The 18,825-nt window shown below is 35.8% G+C and overlaps 1 protein-coding gene across 12 annotated transcripts in view; it reads right to left on the reverse strand.

Moving 5' to 3' along the window:
• The window catches only part of TRIP12 (thyroid hormone receptor interactor 12), a 139,647-nt gene that overhangs the window by 94,035 nt on the left and 26,787 nt on the right, over nt 1-18,825 (reverse strand). For all 12 annotated transcript variants that reach the window (XM_019657070.1, XM_019657067.1, XM_019657073.1 and 9 more), the window contains exon 2: nt 5,710-5,856. In XM_019657070.1, coding sequence (XP_019512615.1) covers nt 5,710-5,807 — 98 coding nt within the window. In that variant the 5' untranslated portion in view covers nt 5,808-5,856. The remainder of the gene's footprint in view (nt 1-5,709; nt 5,857-18,825) is intronic.

Raw genomic sequence — 18,825 nt, forward strand, 5'->3', positions numbered from 1 at the left:
AAAACGACAGCAACTTGTCTGTTCCCCTTTCCCCAATTCCCCAGCACTGTTCCCATCCCCCCAATTCCCCAATTAAAAAAAAAAAATCTTAAAAAAAAAAAAAAAAGTAACTATCATTCGAAATGCATGAGTGAAGAACTGAGGGAAATCATTCCACAAAGAGGGTTACTGCTGTAAGAGGCGCTACTGTGTGCAGAACAAATTAGGTCCGTTCACCTGTGTACAGGTACAAAGGGAGATTGACATTTGCAAACTTATTAGTACATATGCATCAAAAAGTAGCTTCACTCAGATCTCACTCCGTAAACCTATTTTTCTAATGTTTAACCTCATTACTATAGAAACACCAATAAAATAAAATTAATGCAATTTTTCCTTTTCAAATTAGCAGGAAAATGCAAAATGGAGATAATACGAATAAAATAATGAGAAAAGCACTCTGTTTCCTGATAGTCTTAAGTAAATTGTAGAAAAAAAATTTACTTGAAACAAATTAACCACAGAAAACTCCCTTTAACCTAAGAAACTTCATTTCCAGGTATCTATCCTTAAGAGATACCTAAAATGCAAAGTTTAAGCATAAGCAAAAACTTTCCCCACGGCAACCATCTAACTATCCAAAAACTGAAAATCATGAAAAATATTGTATACTGATTCAGTAAATGTTAATATTTACAAGCAATTACGACCTGAGAATATGTTTCTTAGGATGTTAATTTTTTTAAAAAAGCTAGATGCAAAACTGTAAAGTAATCTACACGCTAAATTGCATTTTAAAGAGACAAAAATCAAAATGCTAACATAGACATCTCTGAATGATATTTTCTTTTTGTGTGTTTTTTTTTGTATCCCATCCCTTTTAAATAGTTTTTGAAGCAAAACACAAATCTATTTCTTTCTGTATAATAAATGCGGGCTAAAAATAAAAATATCCCTGTTCTGACAATGTTAACACAAAGCTGTAACTTACAGATCTCATACTGAGTTTTTATGCAGCAATAATTATAAAAAATTGCAGACAAATTTTTTAATGGGGGTGGAGATGTGGGTTAGACTGGATTCAAGCACTGCCTCACACCGTTAAAAAATTTTACAGATTACAGTACAACATAAAAATAGAACCATAACAGAAATGAGAAGAAAATTTTACTCTCAGGATGGAGAAGGCAAAAGAAGAAACAAAGAGCTGATAAACTTGATTATCTAATTTTTAATATATCCATAAATTAAAACAAGCCATAACAGGTAATAAGACTAGCAAAAATATTTGCTTGTGTCAGTAGGTTGATACCCTTCCCATAAAGGGCTCTAATAAAATTACAAGCATCTCCTAATTAAAACAGACAAATGACAATAACAGACAACTCACAATATAAGTAAAAATGGCCACATGTGGGAAGATATTCAACTCTTTAGTAACCAAGGAAATGATAACTTTAACCAAAAGAATCATTTTATCCACAAACTTTTATTAAAAATCGTATGCTGTCTTAATTAAGATATTGAAAAATAGGCACTCTCAAAGTATTAGGAGTATAAATTGGTCCAATCAAATAAAAAAAAAAACGAGAGAGAGTGAGCGAGAGCGAGAGCGAGAGCGAGAGCGAGAGCGAGAGCGAGAGCGAGAGCGAGAGCGAGAGAGAGAGAGAGAGAGAGGGAAACGTTTGATCTTTCTGAAAGACAATTTAGCAATTTGTTACTCCAGAATATTCATACCCTTAGGTCCTATAAACCCATTTATGGAGTTTAATTTGATAAAATCAGAGCCATGCTCAAATATGACAGGCATAGCAATGTATTTTACAGCAAAAAATTGGGGGAAAAACTAGAGGCCCAAATTTAAATCAAGGGATTTCATATCAAAGAAAATCAAGGAGTAAAATATAGAGTAGAAATATTAACCGCCGTTATCTCTGGATGGTCAGATTAAATTATCTTATTTCTTTTAATTTTCCTGAAGCTTCTCAATTTTCTATTGTCAACATGCTGTATTTTTATAACAAAAACAATATCGAAGAAAAGATCACTACAGCAATCTTAACCAAAGTTGCTATAAAATTGAATTCAATCCCACTATTGCCATTTGAAAACAAGGAAAAGCACATGATATAATGAAAATTTTACTGCATGGCCAAGAGGGAGGGGGAGCCTACAAATACCTGTGCTAGAAGTGGAAAAGGCTAGGAAGTATCCCTGAGAGCAAGCCAACAGAGAAGCAGTGGGAGTGATTTCCTAAAGAAGAAAAAGAGAACAGAAAAGAGAGGAACAGATCAGCTATAGCCCAAAAAATTATGGAAGAAAGGAAAAGAGAAAAATAATAGAAGAGGAGTAAGATGTCTAGTTCAATTATGAAAAGAGATGAAGGATGAGTGAAAAAGAACAGAGGGAATAATCAGGAAAAATTAACATATCCCAAAGATCCAACTTTCTTTTATTTTAAGGATGAACAAAACCGCTTCTATTAAACAGTAACCTTGATTTGGAGGAAGGGCAGGTGAGGTCACAGGAAGAAAGCTACACAAAGAAGACGAGCTTAATGCAAGTTCAGAAGAAAACAGAGTGGACTGAAAATGAATGAATTAAAAAATTCTAGGGCCGGCTGAGTGGCTCAGTTGGTTAAGAGCTCGCTCAAGAGTTTGAGCTCTGAGCAACAGTGGTTCGAGTCAGCCCAAGCTGAGCAGCCGCGGAGCTGCCAACAGGTGGCGGGATGGCTCAGCTAAAAAAAAAAAAAGAAAAAATTCTACCTGGGGAAATCTGTCTCTTAAATTCTAAACTGGATGAGTTAATATTCTCAATTATAAGTTCTTCATACCTTCCTCTAAGGCCTTCATCATACGGTTCAAGTGGTCTGTGCAGTAAAAACAGTGTGGCACAATGAAAAGAATCACTGACTTTATAGAGTCGAGAATTCGGAAATTGAGTCCTCACTACATACTAGCTGAGTTAAGGTGAGCAAGCTACCTACCACATTTATTGAACAAGAGTTACACACTTAGCACATAGCTTCTGTTGAGTCTCAATTGAAAGAATATGTATAAAATATTTTTTAACTTAAAATACTCCACCAGTGCTGTTGTAGTAGTAGATGCTTGTTATTTTTACCCTTTTTGAATCACTATCTCTATGAATACATTTACAAGACCAAGCCCACTGTTTTTAGGGAACAAAAGCCATGATAATAACATTTTACTTAAGAAAGGTAAGCAACAGGAATCAGATAAAGAGAATAAAAATATATTTATAATTGCTCTCTCCCAATTAATCCCCATCCTCTCACTCCCAAAAATCATTAAAGGTTTCTTAGAGGTTAGATAACTGCTGGTAGAGCACACTTCTACTGGGGCTTCAAAAGTCAGTCTGGGGTTTGATGAAAAGGTCCCTTCCAGTTCTGAGATTCTATCATGAGCAAATGAATGAAGCTAAGGCAAAATGAAATGCAGATGAGCAAATATCTTCTAATTTGCATTCTTAATTAAACTGATAACATTTTTCAGCTAAAGTTCAAAATTTCTATATCCTGATAATTATACTTATCTACATAAAATACAGGAAAAGGGGGCCGGCTGAGTGGCTCAGTTGGTTAAGAGCTCGCGCAAGAGTTTGAGCTCTGAGCAACAGCGGTTCGATGCCCGAGCTGAGCTGCCAACAGTTGGCAGGATGGCTCAGCTAAAAAAAAAAAAAACACAGGAAAAACCTACACAAAGTTATTGCTAAATTATAGTATAGCCACACAACTGAACATAAAGACTTTAAAAATCATGTTTTTAAGCAATTTTTAAGGACATAGAAAATGGCATATGATAATAGGTTTAAAAAGTGACTAGGACCTCTTTTGTGTACCACTTTTGTGGGGAAATGTTTTTTGAACACACGTAAAAGTTGAAATTGTGAGAATTGAAATGGGAGTACATTATTGAAAGGGAGGGGGGGATTAAAGGTATAAAATCCCTAATTACACTTTGCTTTATGTTCTTTGGCCTGTTTTCAGCCAATCCAAACGCATTTTAAAATTCTATTCTTTTCCTTCACAATTGAGCATATAATTGGTTGGTTTAAAGTATATGAACTACAATGAAAGATTTGTCATTCTGTAAATCTGATTTCCATCTTGATTACAACTGTTATGTATACCAATGCATCACTAGTCTCAACCCACTTCCATTTCTGTTTCACGCCCATACTTTTAAAATATATAATACAATATTTAAATAATTTTACATAACACTGATTTGTAAAGATAACGGTGCCAAAACATCAATGTGGATTTCAGAAGCAATGTATTGTGTTGTGTGACAGCCCAAAATGTTTCAGTCATGTGCAATATAACCTCAGGATTAATATGTATGAAACTAGTTGTTCAAAATGCACAAGTTACTTAGGAGCATACACATGCACATACATACACACATACATGCAGTCAAAAAAGACTAAGGAGAAATATGCCATGTAACTGGTTATAAGTGGATTATGGAATTGTGATGCTTTTCTTTACACTTTTCTATATTTTCCAAATTCTGTAAAATAAATATGTTAACATTTTATAATGGGGCAGGATATTTTTTACTCAATAGGATAAAGTGTGGTTGCTCCAAAGAGTAAGCTAAATGGAAAAACACAAAAAATCTCAGAGCATAACTTTTTATCAAGCATTGTGCTAAGAGCTTAACAATACAATACAATACTGAAATTAACCAAATAACCCTATGAAATAGGTATCCCACTATGTGAACTAAGAAATTCGGGTTTCCTAAAGGATACACAGCTAATTAATGGCAGGCAGAAAATGCACACAAAACTGTACTAATCCAGAAGCCACATGCTCAACCACTAAAATAGCCTGGCGTCAGGGTGTTTCAGTTTATTCTTTACATTTGACATTAAATTTTTTTTATATAATTTACTGAACAATATATACATAGTAATGCCTCAAAGTGTTGCATCAGGTAATCATGTTAAAATTTAGCCATTATTTATTGCAAGCTAAACAATGATTAATCCATGGAATGGAGAATAAGGCCTTGCAAGTCAAGTTCTGAGTACCTTACACATAAAATGAGTCCTTGGATAGATCAGATATGGGATTTTACATTCAAGAGAACCCATCTGATTCTTCATACGACCTCCTAGACAACTACTCCAACTGAAAAGACCAGTTGAATACCAGATCACTAAGAAAATGATGAAGCCTAATGTGCCAACAAGTCAGACTGCCTCACCAGCCTATCAGCATCCACGCTGTCAAAAAGATGACAAAAAAACTCAAAAGCTAAGTATCAAAACTCAAGATCTTAATTAAAACAAATGAAGCTTCCTTTCAACAAAGTAAATAAAGTCCAGACATACATAAAGAAAGGACCACAAAGGGTTGAAAAAGGACCACAAAGGGTTGAAAGATGTGCTGTAGCATGTGTTTAGGAAGTGAAGATAAAGAGAAAAGGCAAACAAAACACAACATTCCACATAACTGACACTTAAATTAGATTGTTGATAATGTCAATGAATGAGAACTGTATTTCTGAGCCTGGCAGATCTGGGGAATGACTAAAGAATTGCTTTGAATTCCAGTTTTACTTGTTACTTGGCTCATAAATTAGGAAAAAATTACCCATTTGTAGTGAACAACTCAAGTTTTGGTTTTAAAAATAATGAAGTTTAAAAAATATTTTCTTTTATTCCCAATTCCTTTTCAAATTACCATTAAATACATACCTTCCTCCTATTGAGTCGTCTTGTGGTTGGGCCCCGGCAGTGTTCCTCTGTGAACGTCGCAGTGACCCCCCTGGATTGTTATTAGGCCGGTTGGACATTGGCACCTCTCTCTTGAAGGGACATACCCTTTCTAGACACTACCATTCACTGAAAAGAAAAAAAGATAAGAAAAAAATATCAGCTATACATGGTACGACACAGAAAACAAATAAAGAGCACCAAAGATGAAGGGGAAATTTTATGTAAACAATTTGATTGTATAGTCTTCATAAATGCTGCTCTGCCTTATTAAACTAAGTCTGATTGATTAATGTGTTATAAAATGTCAGGAACTGACCAAATTCAAGGCATGTGGTCCAGAACACAGCACCTAAAATTAATATTTTTCATAGAACACCCAGGAAATTCCCAAAGAAAACAGAGCACAAGTAGAAACTTTGTTTCCACATTTTTAGTACTGTATAGAAAAGGGCATTGTACCTAAAGTCAGAATACCTTGGCTCAAGTCCTGTGATAGAACAGGTATTAAAGGAGTCCGCCTCTGTACAAACAACAACCTCTGGCCTCAGATTCCTCAGCCACAGAATAAAAAACATGTCATGACTACTTCATAGTATTGTTGTCACTAACAAATGGAATCATAAATACAAAGGAAACCATAAAACTATCGTATCTTAATGGAGAAATGAGGAGAAAGCAGCTCAAGCACAGTAAGCTGAGAAATGGTCCCAGAGATCCTGCATTTCAACATCAGCTGTGCTGGCTGTGACCCTGGACAAAAAACTTAAACCTCTAGATTTTGTTTGTCTCTTCTGTAAAATCAGTGTATCTCACAGAGTCGTTAGCAGTAATAAACTGCGAAGGTACTTGTAAGTGTAACTTATGAACTTAGCTCAAAGTACAGTTCTTCATCAATTTGAATTTTCTATCTTTCCATAAGAAGTTTAATTATTATATTAAAAAATGCTGGTTTAAAGAAAATCAGTTTAACTGATATAACATGCCAATATTACTATCACAGAAAAAATTACGATTTGTATAAATTAATCTGTCACAATTTTTCTTAAGCCTCCAAATTCTAAGTAGAGTTCTTAATTACTATTTACTGGGGAGGAAAGAAAACGAATGATCCTATGACATCAGAGAAACTGGTGCCAAAGGGAATGTAAACTAAGCATAACTGAATCTATTACTGGATTTTGTTTTAAGAGATTCCATGCACTGCACCAGGAAAGTGGGTGTCCTTTTGCATTCCATGTTGACCCCTTTCAGTAGAAAGGACAGTGTTTTTCTGTCCCACGTGCCCACATCAATTAATATACTAAATAAACTTTGGTCAGAAAGTTCAAATTACTAATGTAATTACTGTCAATTTTAGAAAGGAAAAAAAGGAAATATTATGCAAACATTAAGAGAGAAATGTACTGATATAGAAAGAGCTCCCCAAGATATGTTGGGGTAAACAGTACAAAGCTCCCGTCTGTGTGTATGTATATTAAAAGGGCTTATTTCTCTTTACAAATTGACTACACATTGAAAATTGATGGAAGGATTCATAAAACAGACTTTGTTAATACTGACTGCCTTTGAGAAAGAGAACTGGGGGTCTGAAGTTTGAGATAAACGGAGAGGCATTTTTGTTATTTTCCTTTTGTAAGCAATAAGGTAGATCACTCTAGGACAGTAATCACAAATGTAGAGTTCTGCAGTCAAGCTGCCTCTGGCTGAGTCTGAATCCTGACTTCAACACCAGCAAGTTGTATGATCTTGTATATATACTTTTCTGTGCTTCAGTCTACCAAATGGGGACAAAGAATTCAATCACATAGAGCAGTTGTGAGCATTAAATAAGAAAACCCATGCAAACCTCCTAACACAGTGCCTATCATATTGCAAGGGCTCAATACATACAACATTTATTCAAAAGAATAAAAACAATACTTGTGGTAAAAAAAAATTTGAGGGGAAGTTTCACCATAAAGACCACTGTCAACATGAGTTTTACAATTCTAGCAATGTATAATAGTTTCAAAAGTGAATTCTGCTATGAAGAAAACACAGTGTTTTTAATTTAAGGGTAAGCATCCCAATCACCCGGGAAGCTTTGTCAAAATATGAATGCCTGGCCTGTCTGCCCTCAGAGATTCTGAGGTGGGTACAGAAATTAGAGACATATTTTACAAGAGCTTTCTTGGTTGTACTGCACTAGAGAACAATTGTACCCCACATTAAATAGAAGGCTAGACTATTTTTGAATTGATTCAAGAAGTTTTAGCACTTCCAATACCATCTCAGTGCTCTTTCACTTGGACCCTAAACACAGATACAAGAGAAAAACATGTTACTGCTACTTGCACTATTATTAAACAGGGTTGGTAGGTCTCACCCACCCATTTTCCCATTAAATGCCTACTGTATGTCAGGGGTGTTAAGTCATTCAAATGAATGTAAGTCACACTGGTTAATTTGACCTGCAGTTACACCAAAGAAACCTTAATAATGCTCCTAACATCTTCTGAGCTTGTCAACTAGCATTATTGTCAGCCAATAGCCCATTTAGGAATAATTCTTGAGATTTAAGAGAGTAAGAATGGCAACTAAGAAGACAGTTATTTATCAAAGGGATGGCTGCTTTTAAAGCACAAAATGATCTTTAAAAGACGAGGCCAGACTTTGTTAAACTTTAGAGTTTCAATTCCCAAAATAGGATCTCCCCTCTGCCAGGTATCAACAAATCCAGAACTGGAAGAGACCCACAGGGATGATCAAGTTCAACACCTCACATTACAGACAAATCTGAATGACGGAAGTTCAAGTCGTGTGTTGAGGACCTCGTCCTCTGAATCCTGATACTAACGAGGCCTATCCCCTCCAGAGATCACCACTATCTCAACTTCAAACAAATTTAACTCCTCCAGATAAGAGCCCAGAAGTTTGCACCATGCAATGATTTCTTTGTTATATAAATATTCTATACTGTATTGGTCAATTAATTATGCCTACCATATTTTATTCATTAAAAAATTTAAAACACACACAAAAGTGGGTTATACTAATATAAAAACTATACTGCTGGGCCGGCTGAGTGGCTCAGTTGGTTAAGAGCTCGCTCAAGAGTTTGAGCTCTGAGCAACAGTGGTTCGAGTCAGCCCAAGCTGAGCAGCCGCGGAGCTGCCAACAGGTGGCGGGATGGCTCAGCTAAAAAAAAAAAAAGAAAAAATTCTACCTGGGGAAATCTGTCTCTTAAATTCTAAACTGGATGAGTTAATATTCTCAATTATAAGTTCTTCATACCTTCCTCTAAGGCCTTCATCATACGGTTCAAGTGGTCTGTGCAGTAAAAACAGTGTGGCACAATGAAAAGAATCACTGACTTTATAGAGTCGAGAATTCGGAAATTGAGTCCTCACTACATACTAGCTGAGTTAAGGTGAGCAAGCTACCTACCACATTTATTGAACAAGAGTTACACACTTAGCACATAGCTTCTGTTGAGTCTCAATTGAAAGAATATGTATAAAATATTTTTTAACTTAAAATACTCCACCAGTGCTGTTGTAGTAGTAGATGCTTGTTATTTTTACCCTTTTTGAATCACTATCTCTATGAATACATTTACAAGACCAAGCCCACTGTTTTTAGGGAACAAAAGCCATGATAATAACATTTTACTTAAGAAAGGTAAGCAACAGGAATCAGATAAAGAGAATAAAAATATATTTATAATTGCTCTCTCCCAATTAATCCCCATCCTCTCACTCCCAAAAATCATTAAAGGTTTCTTAGAGGTTAGATAACTGCTGGTAGAGCACACTTCTACTGGGGCTTCAAAAGTCAGTCTGGGGTTTGATGAAAAGGTCCCTTCCAGTTCTGAGATTCTATCATGAGCAAATGAATGAAGCTAAGGCAAAATGAAATGCAGATGAGCAAATATCTTCTAATTTGCATTCTTAATTAAACTGATAACATTTTTCAGCTAAAGTTCAAAATTTCTATATCCTGATAATTATACTTATCTACATAAAATACAGGAAAAGGGGGCCGGCTGAGTGGCTCAGTTGGTTAAGAGCTCGCGCAAGAGTTTGAGCTCTGAGCAACAGCGGTTCGATGCCCGAGCTGAGCTGCCAACAGTTGGCAGGATGGCTCAGCTAAAAAAAAAAAAAACACAGGAAAAACCTACACAAAGTTATTGCTAAATTATAGTATAGCCACACAACTGAACATAAAGACTTTAAAAATCATGTTTTTAAGCAATTTTTAAGGACATAGAAAATGGCATATGATAATAGGTTTAAAAAGTGACTAGGACCTCTTTTGTGTACCACTTTTGTGGGGAAATGTTTTTTGAACACACGTAAAAGTTGAAATTGTGAGAATTGAAATGGGAGTACATTATTGAAAGGGAGGGGGGGATTAAAGGTATAAAATCCCTAATTACACTTTGCTTTATGTTCTTTGGCCTGTTTTCAGCCAATCCAAACGCATTTTAAAATTCTATTCTTTTCCTTCACAATTGAGCATATAATTGGTTGGTTTAAAGTATATGAACTACAATGAAAGATTTGTCATTCTGTAAATCTGATTTCCATCTTGATTACAACTGTTATGTATACCAATGCATCACTAGTCTCAACCCACTTCCATTTCTGTTTCACGCCCATACTTTTAAAATATATAATACAATATTTAAATAATTTTACATAACACTGATTTGTAAAGATAACGGTGCCAAAACATCAATGTGGATTTCAGAAGCAATGTATTGTGTTGTGTGACAGCCCAAAATGTTTCAGTCATGTGCAATATAACCTCAGGATTAATATGTATGAAACTAGTTGTTCAAAATGCACAAGTTACTTAGGAGCATACACATGCACATACATACACACATACATGCAGTCAAAAAAGACTANACAGCAACTTGTCTGTTCCCCTTCCCCAATTCCCCAGTGCTGTTCCCATCCCCACAATTCCCCAATAAAAATCTTTTTAAAAAAACACAAAAAAACTATATTGCTAGAATTTGGTTTAATAACCTGAAATGAATAGGAACTCAAAATTCCATCTTAATTGGCTATCTCATAATGTTGAAACTAGAAGTTTTAAGTCCAACTATGAATAGCCCTGACTATCAAGTCCTGAAATATACTCCCTTTCTAAACATGGATGTATCGCCATTTCTGTGAAAATAATCACCTAGATTTTTCACATAGAATCTTTAATATGAAGTCCCAAAGCACTGAAATAAAATAGATGGCATGTATGACTTTGAATTCAATAGAAAAAGTACAAAAACGATACTGGGTATGTTCAAGATCGAAAACAAACTCACGAGGACTGTTCACAGCTCTAAGCATCCAACAAACTTACTATTCAAGTTAAACGGAACTTGAATTCTAGGTAAAAGCATTTAGCTTTTCAGGCAAACAGAAATTCTTCAGGAAAAAGAGTGTATTAATCTGCATTAAAAACTCATTTTTTAAATTTTATAAGGATATTCTTTCAAGGAAATTTCAACATTCTGGAAACTGATTTTCCTGTTCATAATTCAAAATCACAGGAAAGAGGTTAAGGCTAGTGGAAAAAAAAAAAAAACTTAAATAAAACAATCATTCATTTTGTGCAAAACTTTCAGAACACCAAGCAAAATCGACTGCAAAATTTAACTTTAGAATGTTATAGTTCTTCTAGTTAAATAGTCACAAAGGTTAGTACTTATGTGGAATTTTTATCACATGAAGGAAATTTGATAAGACTGGAGAACAAATCTCCAATGTAGTATAACCCAGAACAGAACCATGAACGGCCCCAAAGCAAGCTAATACGTTTATTCATGTAATTCCTACCTATCATCTATTTGATAGACAACTCTAAAAATTGTTAAGTTGCATTATTTTCAAAGTGAAGATGGTATTTTTTAAAAAGCTAATACTTAAATCCCACAGTGTCTAAAAAGGTTTCAGCTTTCAGAATTGACATTTAAAGTGAATCTTATCTATCCAGTGTGTCCCCCACTAATTTTAGATGTGGTCCTCCAAGGAGACTTGGTTTGGTTTCAGATTATGAAACTGGAGTTTAGTACCAACAGTAATAAACACAACTTGCATAGCACATTATTTATGTTTATTCTAAAATAAGCAAAATTTAAACGTGCCAATGAGCCTCATAAGCCATTTTATTATTCCTACTTTACAAATAAGGAACTGAAGTGTTACAAAATTAAGTAGCCTACATGCCACAAGGAACATATCTGGAACTGCAGACTATCACTACATACACTCATTCAAGAAGGAAATGACTAGATCTTAGGAGGAAGTATGGTAAGTTAAACATACCAGGGGCAAATATTAAAGAACTCCACCACAAAATGGTACAGAAGTCACCCTTGCTATAATAAGTCACTCTTGCTTTAAGTATGAATGGCAAGGATTTCAAACAAGACTGTCTAAAATGGGAGTGAATAACTTTAAGCCTCCCTAAGAGCAAAGGATTGAGAGGTGCTGACATACAGAGGCAAATAAAGCTATCCCAGCTCACAAGGAGCTTACTGCTCTGTATCCCCTATGAAACTGACTACAAAACAGAAATGCGAAGGCTCAAATCCTGGCTCTGCTACTTAATAATGTAAGACATACAAGTACCTACTTTCATCCGTTTCTTTCTCCACTAAACTAGAGCTAATATTATTAACTTTAGGGTTTAAGTATTAGGGGAAATGTATATAAGGCTCTCAGAATAGTGCCTGACACACGACAGCTGCCATTTAATGAGTGCCTGTAAATACAATGAAGTGACTGGTGAATCTGGGAACAGGAGGGGAGTCCTCAGATCCGCCATCTGACTAAGGAAGAAATTTGAGAAAAATGACAAAAAAATTTTCTACAAAACCATTTGGGACAGTCTGTATTTCACTCTGATTTAGGAAGGAGGTTTAAAAAACCAAAACCCCAGCAGTTAGTATGCATGATATACCATATTTTGCTGTGTATAATGTGTACTTTTTTGTCCAAATTTGTAAGGGGTTAATCCATGGGTAGTACTAATTCCGTATCTATAAAATGTTTTTAACTCTTTTATTTATACTTATGAGTTAAAAGTGTAACTCTAGAAATCGATAACGATATCCATATGCAAAATAATACCCTGGAATAAGATAATCGTTTTTGTAGTATCGAGGACGAATTTGCAACGATGAAGAGTTATTGGCCTTCTATGTGTAAATATCGTAAATTTGTTACCGGTACATAAAATTTCTTGTACCATAACATTGTTAAAAAATAAATGTTAGAATTCGTTTATAATACAAAAAACAAGTACCTAAATGTAAACAAACAAAAATTTGAATTAAAAATTAAAATCAAAGTTTTTTTCCCTTAAAGTTTGGGCCAAAAACATGGGTGCGCTTTATACAAGGCAAAATCCAGTAGTTTCAACTCATGTCAAACTCTTAGTATTTGTATCTGTTACATTGGGTTGTTGGGAAAGTCATGATGTATTTTTCTGTTTTTCAATGCAAAAATGCATCATGATTTTCCCGACGACCCAATAGAATAGTGCAATGTGGTTAAATAACCTTTAATGAACTAAACATTAGTTTGGATTAGGGAAACTAGGAGAAATTTACTGTCTTTTTTCCAGTTAAAATAGTTTTGTAGAGAAATTAGGAGAGTAAGAGCCATGAGTACAGGGAAAGGGCTAAATTACCTGAGAATGCGGATCTGTTAAGCATTTAATTCAATTTAGGGGCATCAAATCCATTCCAATGTCACAATGGAATGCTGTACAATATGTAAAAATAGTATTTTCAAATTATATTTTTTAGAGGTTTTAATGTGAATATTAACATAAAAATTATTATGGTAAATGTTATTCTGTGCTTACCATGTACCAGGCAAAGTACCTTTCATTTAGTTTTCATGACAACCTTACAAATTGGTACTGGAAACAACCTTCTTTAAGAAGTTGCGGTGGGGCAGCAGGTTACACCTTAGGTGGTTAGAGCGCAGGCTCATAACACCAAGGTTGCCGGTTCGATTCCCACATGGGCCAAGGAGCTGTGCCCTCCACAACTAGACTGAAGACAACTACTTGATTTGGAGCTGATGGGTCCTGAAAAACACACTGTTCTCCAATAAAATTTATTGAAAAAAAAAAAATAGAACAAAGAAGCTGTGGCACATGGCAAGTTAAAATAACCCTAAAGCCATGAAGCCAATAGGTGACAGGACCAGCACTCAAACAGGTTAAACCTAAAGTCCATGCTCTTTATAACAATGCTATATGCCTGAACAAATAAAGAAAAATAATTATATATTTTTTAAAAAGTCAAAACATTAGAGAACCATGACTTTCCAAACATGGGGGATTATCCAGAGGAAACCTTCTACATTTCTTTGAGAAATTCGGTTTAGCTGACCAATTCTTAAATGAAGAATTATCGTAAAATATGCTAAATGATGAGAATATCAAAGGTAATATTGTAAACAAAGAAGAGGTGACTTAATTTTGCCCTCAGCAGAGTGAGAAGGTCCAGCTTAAAAGGCTAGAGCAGTGAGGAAAGGCACAAAGAAATGAGAGAAAGTCACAATGGAGGGATGCTAAATAGTAGTTCACTGGAGCTGAAAACTGAAACATGGGATCAGGAAAAAACATGGACCTAGAAAAAAGTCTGGGCTGTACCATGAAGGGCCAAAAAATAAAAATTTGGGGTTTAAGACCTACAGATAAGGAGGCAGATCAACTATTAAGCTACCAAATAGACCTAAGGATACATGAGGGTCTGATAACAACAGAAGGTGAAAATCAGATATGGAAATCAAAAAATACTTCAAGAATAAAATCTATACAATCAGAAAGAAAAGTCTAGGACTGTGGCTATCAAATTTCAGCATGCATGAGAACTGAAACTACTAATCTAGAATGTCTACTGTGGGGGGAAAACCAGTAAGTGGTATGGTGAACACCAAGGAGTGAGATGCACAGGCAGGACAGAAAGGACAGACACACCAGACTGAAAAGTGTCCATCAGATTTAGAAATGCTGGGGGAAGAGAGTATATGGGTAAATTCAGTGGACAGGAAACACCAACTCCCCTCTGCAAATGCTGGACTAAAAAGGACAGAGAAGACACAACGACAAGGAAGGAAGGGGAGGCAGGGTTGCAGGGGTTGTATATGCAGGAGAATACGTGATTTTCCTGGTTTTGTTTTTTTAAAAAGTAGGTCTTAAGCATGTTTATGTAAGGAAAAGAATTACTGAAAGAAAACAGATAGAAATAAGGTATGGTTTTACTGACAAGATCCTACAGGCAAGAAAAAAGAATTAATAGCATAAGCCTTAGATAAGAAAGGTCCATCAATCTCCAAGCAAGAGAAGAGGACAAACAGCAGCAAGGATGAGCCTGACTACCTTGACAGAAGCTGTGATAACAGGTATGAGAAGTAGGAGAAGAGCAAAAGAGAATGAAGATTTCAAAGGGTTACCTAGTAGAGAATAGTTATCTAATACTAGACAACATGGGCAAGGAGGGCAGCCCAGCGCATGAAGAACCTACATGCGAGTAGAAGCTGTAAACCTTAAGTGCCAAATCCACACCTGATGTGATTATTTATATACGAGAAAATTCTCATCCAGAGAGAACTGATCCACGGCATACATCTACTCAGGGACAGTAAAATCATACTTTCCATTATGTCATGCTACTTCAAAACATGAATTCAACCGCTTTCTGTTTATTGATCTGTTGACGTCTAATCCATGTAGAGAGGTGGAAATAGAAAACAACTGACCCACCAAAGTCTAAACTCTGAATAACTTTTATATTATACCTTCATTCACAAAGTGCAAATGAAAAACTAAAGTGCTTACAGCAAATACTTTATCTTTCAAGCATCACCCAACACTTGACAATTACATTCAACACTGGGCACACAAATTGATACCAGCACCCACACTTTACAATTGTAATATGCATTGAGTATCTACTTTATATGCCATCTGGCAAGGGTCAATGAGATGAATTTTGGCATTATTTTCACAAAGTATATTATTCTTTTGAGAATGAAGCCAAGCCATTACATCTATACAATTTGTGCTGTTACTCTCTTAGAAATATCCTTTTTCTTGTTCAACAGAACTTGATTCACAGTTGTCTCTGTTAATATTATACATTAATTAGCAAATAACAGACTCCAATACTTCGATTCAAAAGGTTTCTGCATTTTATTGCAAGCCTAGAAAGAGGAGAGAGCCGGGTAAAGGCTCTCTTTATTCCCCTCCAGGAAGTCAAGCAAATTTTTTTAAGTTTCAGAATGCTTAAAATTTCAGAACAAAACCCCACTTATAATAAAACTAGAAAAAAGCTGGCTATACCCTAACTTACAAAAGAAAAATTGCCAGATAATAAAAGCTGTACCAAAAACAGGAAAGAGGTAAAGACCACAGAATTTTTTAAGAAGAAAATGGTTAAGATAATCTTAAAGGTTCCTATCAATGACCTGTTCCTTAAAAAAACTAAGATCTGTGGAATATAGGCAACAAAAGATGGAAGTACCTCCAGAATCAGGAGAGAAGGGAAACAGCAACTCCAAAATTAATATCAGCTGGGCAAACAACGACTAAACCACCAAGCAAAAAGTACTACAAATGGCTCTCTAAGATGACCTATTCTGCTCAAAGAGAGAAAATAATCAAAAGCAAAACTGAAAATTAACCATCGGGCTGAGGAAGCAATTTGAATTGGTGAAAAGATGTTCTAAACAACTGAAGGAGACAAAAAAGGGAGAACATGGTTAATAAAAGAAACAGAAGAAAAAATACTACTTCACAATTTAAAAAACAAGTTATAAATCAGGAAGAAAACAACCTTAAGAGTTTTGTTTAACTTTGCAATAAGAAGAAAAATGCTATATGCACTAAAAATGGAACCCTTGTCAAGATTTTGTTAAAATGCAGGTACAGAATGCTGGGCACAGAATACATCTACATACATTACTACACATGCAAATAATTACTGGCTTAAATATTATCAAGAGAGAATACATTACAAAAACTATTTAAATCAGCTACCTTGGAAGAACAAGACCCTTTGGGCCTTTTACATTTTGAATCATGTACATATTTCTCTATTTAAAAAAAACTTTAAACAAGTATGTATACTGTAATTTTAACTCTAGAAGATGACAGTGGGTAAAAATAACCAGAAAAAATACATAAAATATTAGCCAATTTTAGCCAATTCTTTTCTCACTTTCATTTTTTAAAATCATGTGATCTAATTATTTAAAAGTGGAGAAAAATTCAAAAACTGATTACTTTCAAACATTTCCATGTCCCTGATACATGTTCAGTAAAAAAAAAAAAAAAAAAAAAGACTAATTTTTTTTAAAAAGCCAAATTCGGTTTCCAAGAAAATGAAGTTCTTACTGCCGAAAACACAAGACTATATTTAGAGAATGATATATACTGAAAACAGCCAGAAATGTTGTGTCGATGCCTGGCACCAAAAGTCTATTTTGTAGAGCACTGTAATACGATGATCAATTCATCACAAACAAATATGGCCCCGCCCAGCCCAACTACTTCTAAAATACAGAGCAACTCATTCCCTAATATAAATCCTGCCTTAACTCATATAGTTTGTATAATCCTTCAGAATACTAACTGCATTTCATAGAGTATTTACTTCTTAAAATCTCAGCAACTTTTTAGCTCATATGTCAAAGATGGCTCACAGACCCCAGTATTGACAGGTCTCAATCCTGTTGGCTACTATAATTAGGCAGTAAATGGGGGTAGAAGGTCAGCTTACCACTAACATTTTTAGTACATCTTCTTAAAGATGTTCTTTTCTATCTACCCAGGAATGAAGAGACAAGAGGGAATGGTTATTGGACTAGATAATCTCTAAAATCCAATTCAGCTCTAAATTTTATAATACTGTAATCTAAGGCTTATCTTAGCTTTTCTTAAATGAAGTGCTTTTTAAATTCTTCCTTATGAAGACCTACTAACATCAGTATTAGATGCAGTGATTATCAAAAGGAAAGAGCTATTGAGAGGGAAGACAATGATTTGTAAATGCTTTCTTCCACCAAGGGACTGAGAGATGCCTACTAAGTAAAAAGCACTGTTATTAAAAGTAAAATACCAAGTATCCTATAGATTACAGAAAGGTGCTACCTACAAAAACAATTTTGTTGGGCCAGCCAAGAGGCGCATTGGTTAAGAGCTGGCTTGGGACACCAGATCTGAGCAGCAGGGCCCCGGTTCAGATCCCACATGAGGGCCAGTGACACTGCGCCCTCTACAGCTAAAGTGGTGAACAACAGCTCGACCTGGAGTTGGGCTGCAGTGGGGCTCCAGTGGGCTGCCGTAAGCGGCTGGCATCCAGCAAGAGCTGTCGTGAGCGGCCATCCAGAGGCCGGCGACTGATCTGCCTCACCCAGGAAGAGCGCAATAATAAGGCCAACATGGGCCAGAGAAGTGACGTCCTCCACAACTAGACTGAAGAACAAAAGAACAGCAACTTGTCTGTTCCCCTTCCCTGATTCCCCAACGCTGTTTCCCTCCCCCAATAAAATCTTTTTTAAAAAAATTTTTTTTGGTAAGTGACCCTTAGAGCATAGGGACACACACACATAATAAAACAATGCTTTCAGAATATTTTCTTCAATGCCTGTTCTTGTCACTGCTGTGAACTCTACCATAATGAAATCACAGAGGTTAATTTTTTTAACATGGTTTCTACTAGAAAGTCTATGCCTACCTTGCAACAATAAAAAATATTTCAGGGGCCGGCCAAGTGGCGCGATGATTAAGAACTGGCTTGGGATGCCAGAGGGCCACGGTTCGGATCCCACATATGAAGGCCAGTGACACTGCGCTCCACAGCTAAGATGCTGAACAACAGCTCGACCTGGAGCTGGGCCGCCGTGAGTCGCCGGCGATGGCATAGGCTGCAGCCCCTGTGGCAGTGGGTTGCCATGGGCTACCGTGTGTAGCCAGCAGCCAGCGTGAGCAGCCAGCAGCTGCTGTGAGCAGCCGTCCAGAAACCAGCGACTGATCTACCTTGCCCGGGAAGAGCGCAATGATGGTGCCAACTTGGGCCAGTGAAGC

Source organism: Hipposideros armiger, unplaced genomic scaffold, assembly GCF_001890085.2.
Source record: "Hipposideros armiger isolate ML-2016 unplaced genomic scaffold, ASM189008v1 scaffold_273, whole genome shotgun sequence".
Lineage (NCBI taxonomy): Eukaryota > Metazoa > Chordata > Mammalia > Chiroptera > Hipposideridae > Hipposideros > Hipposideros armiger.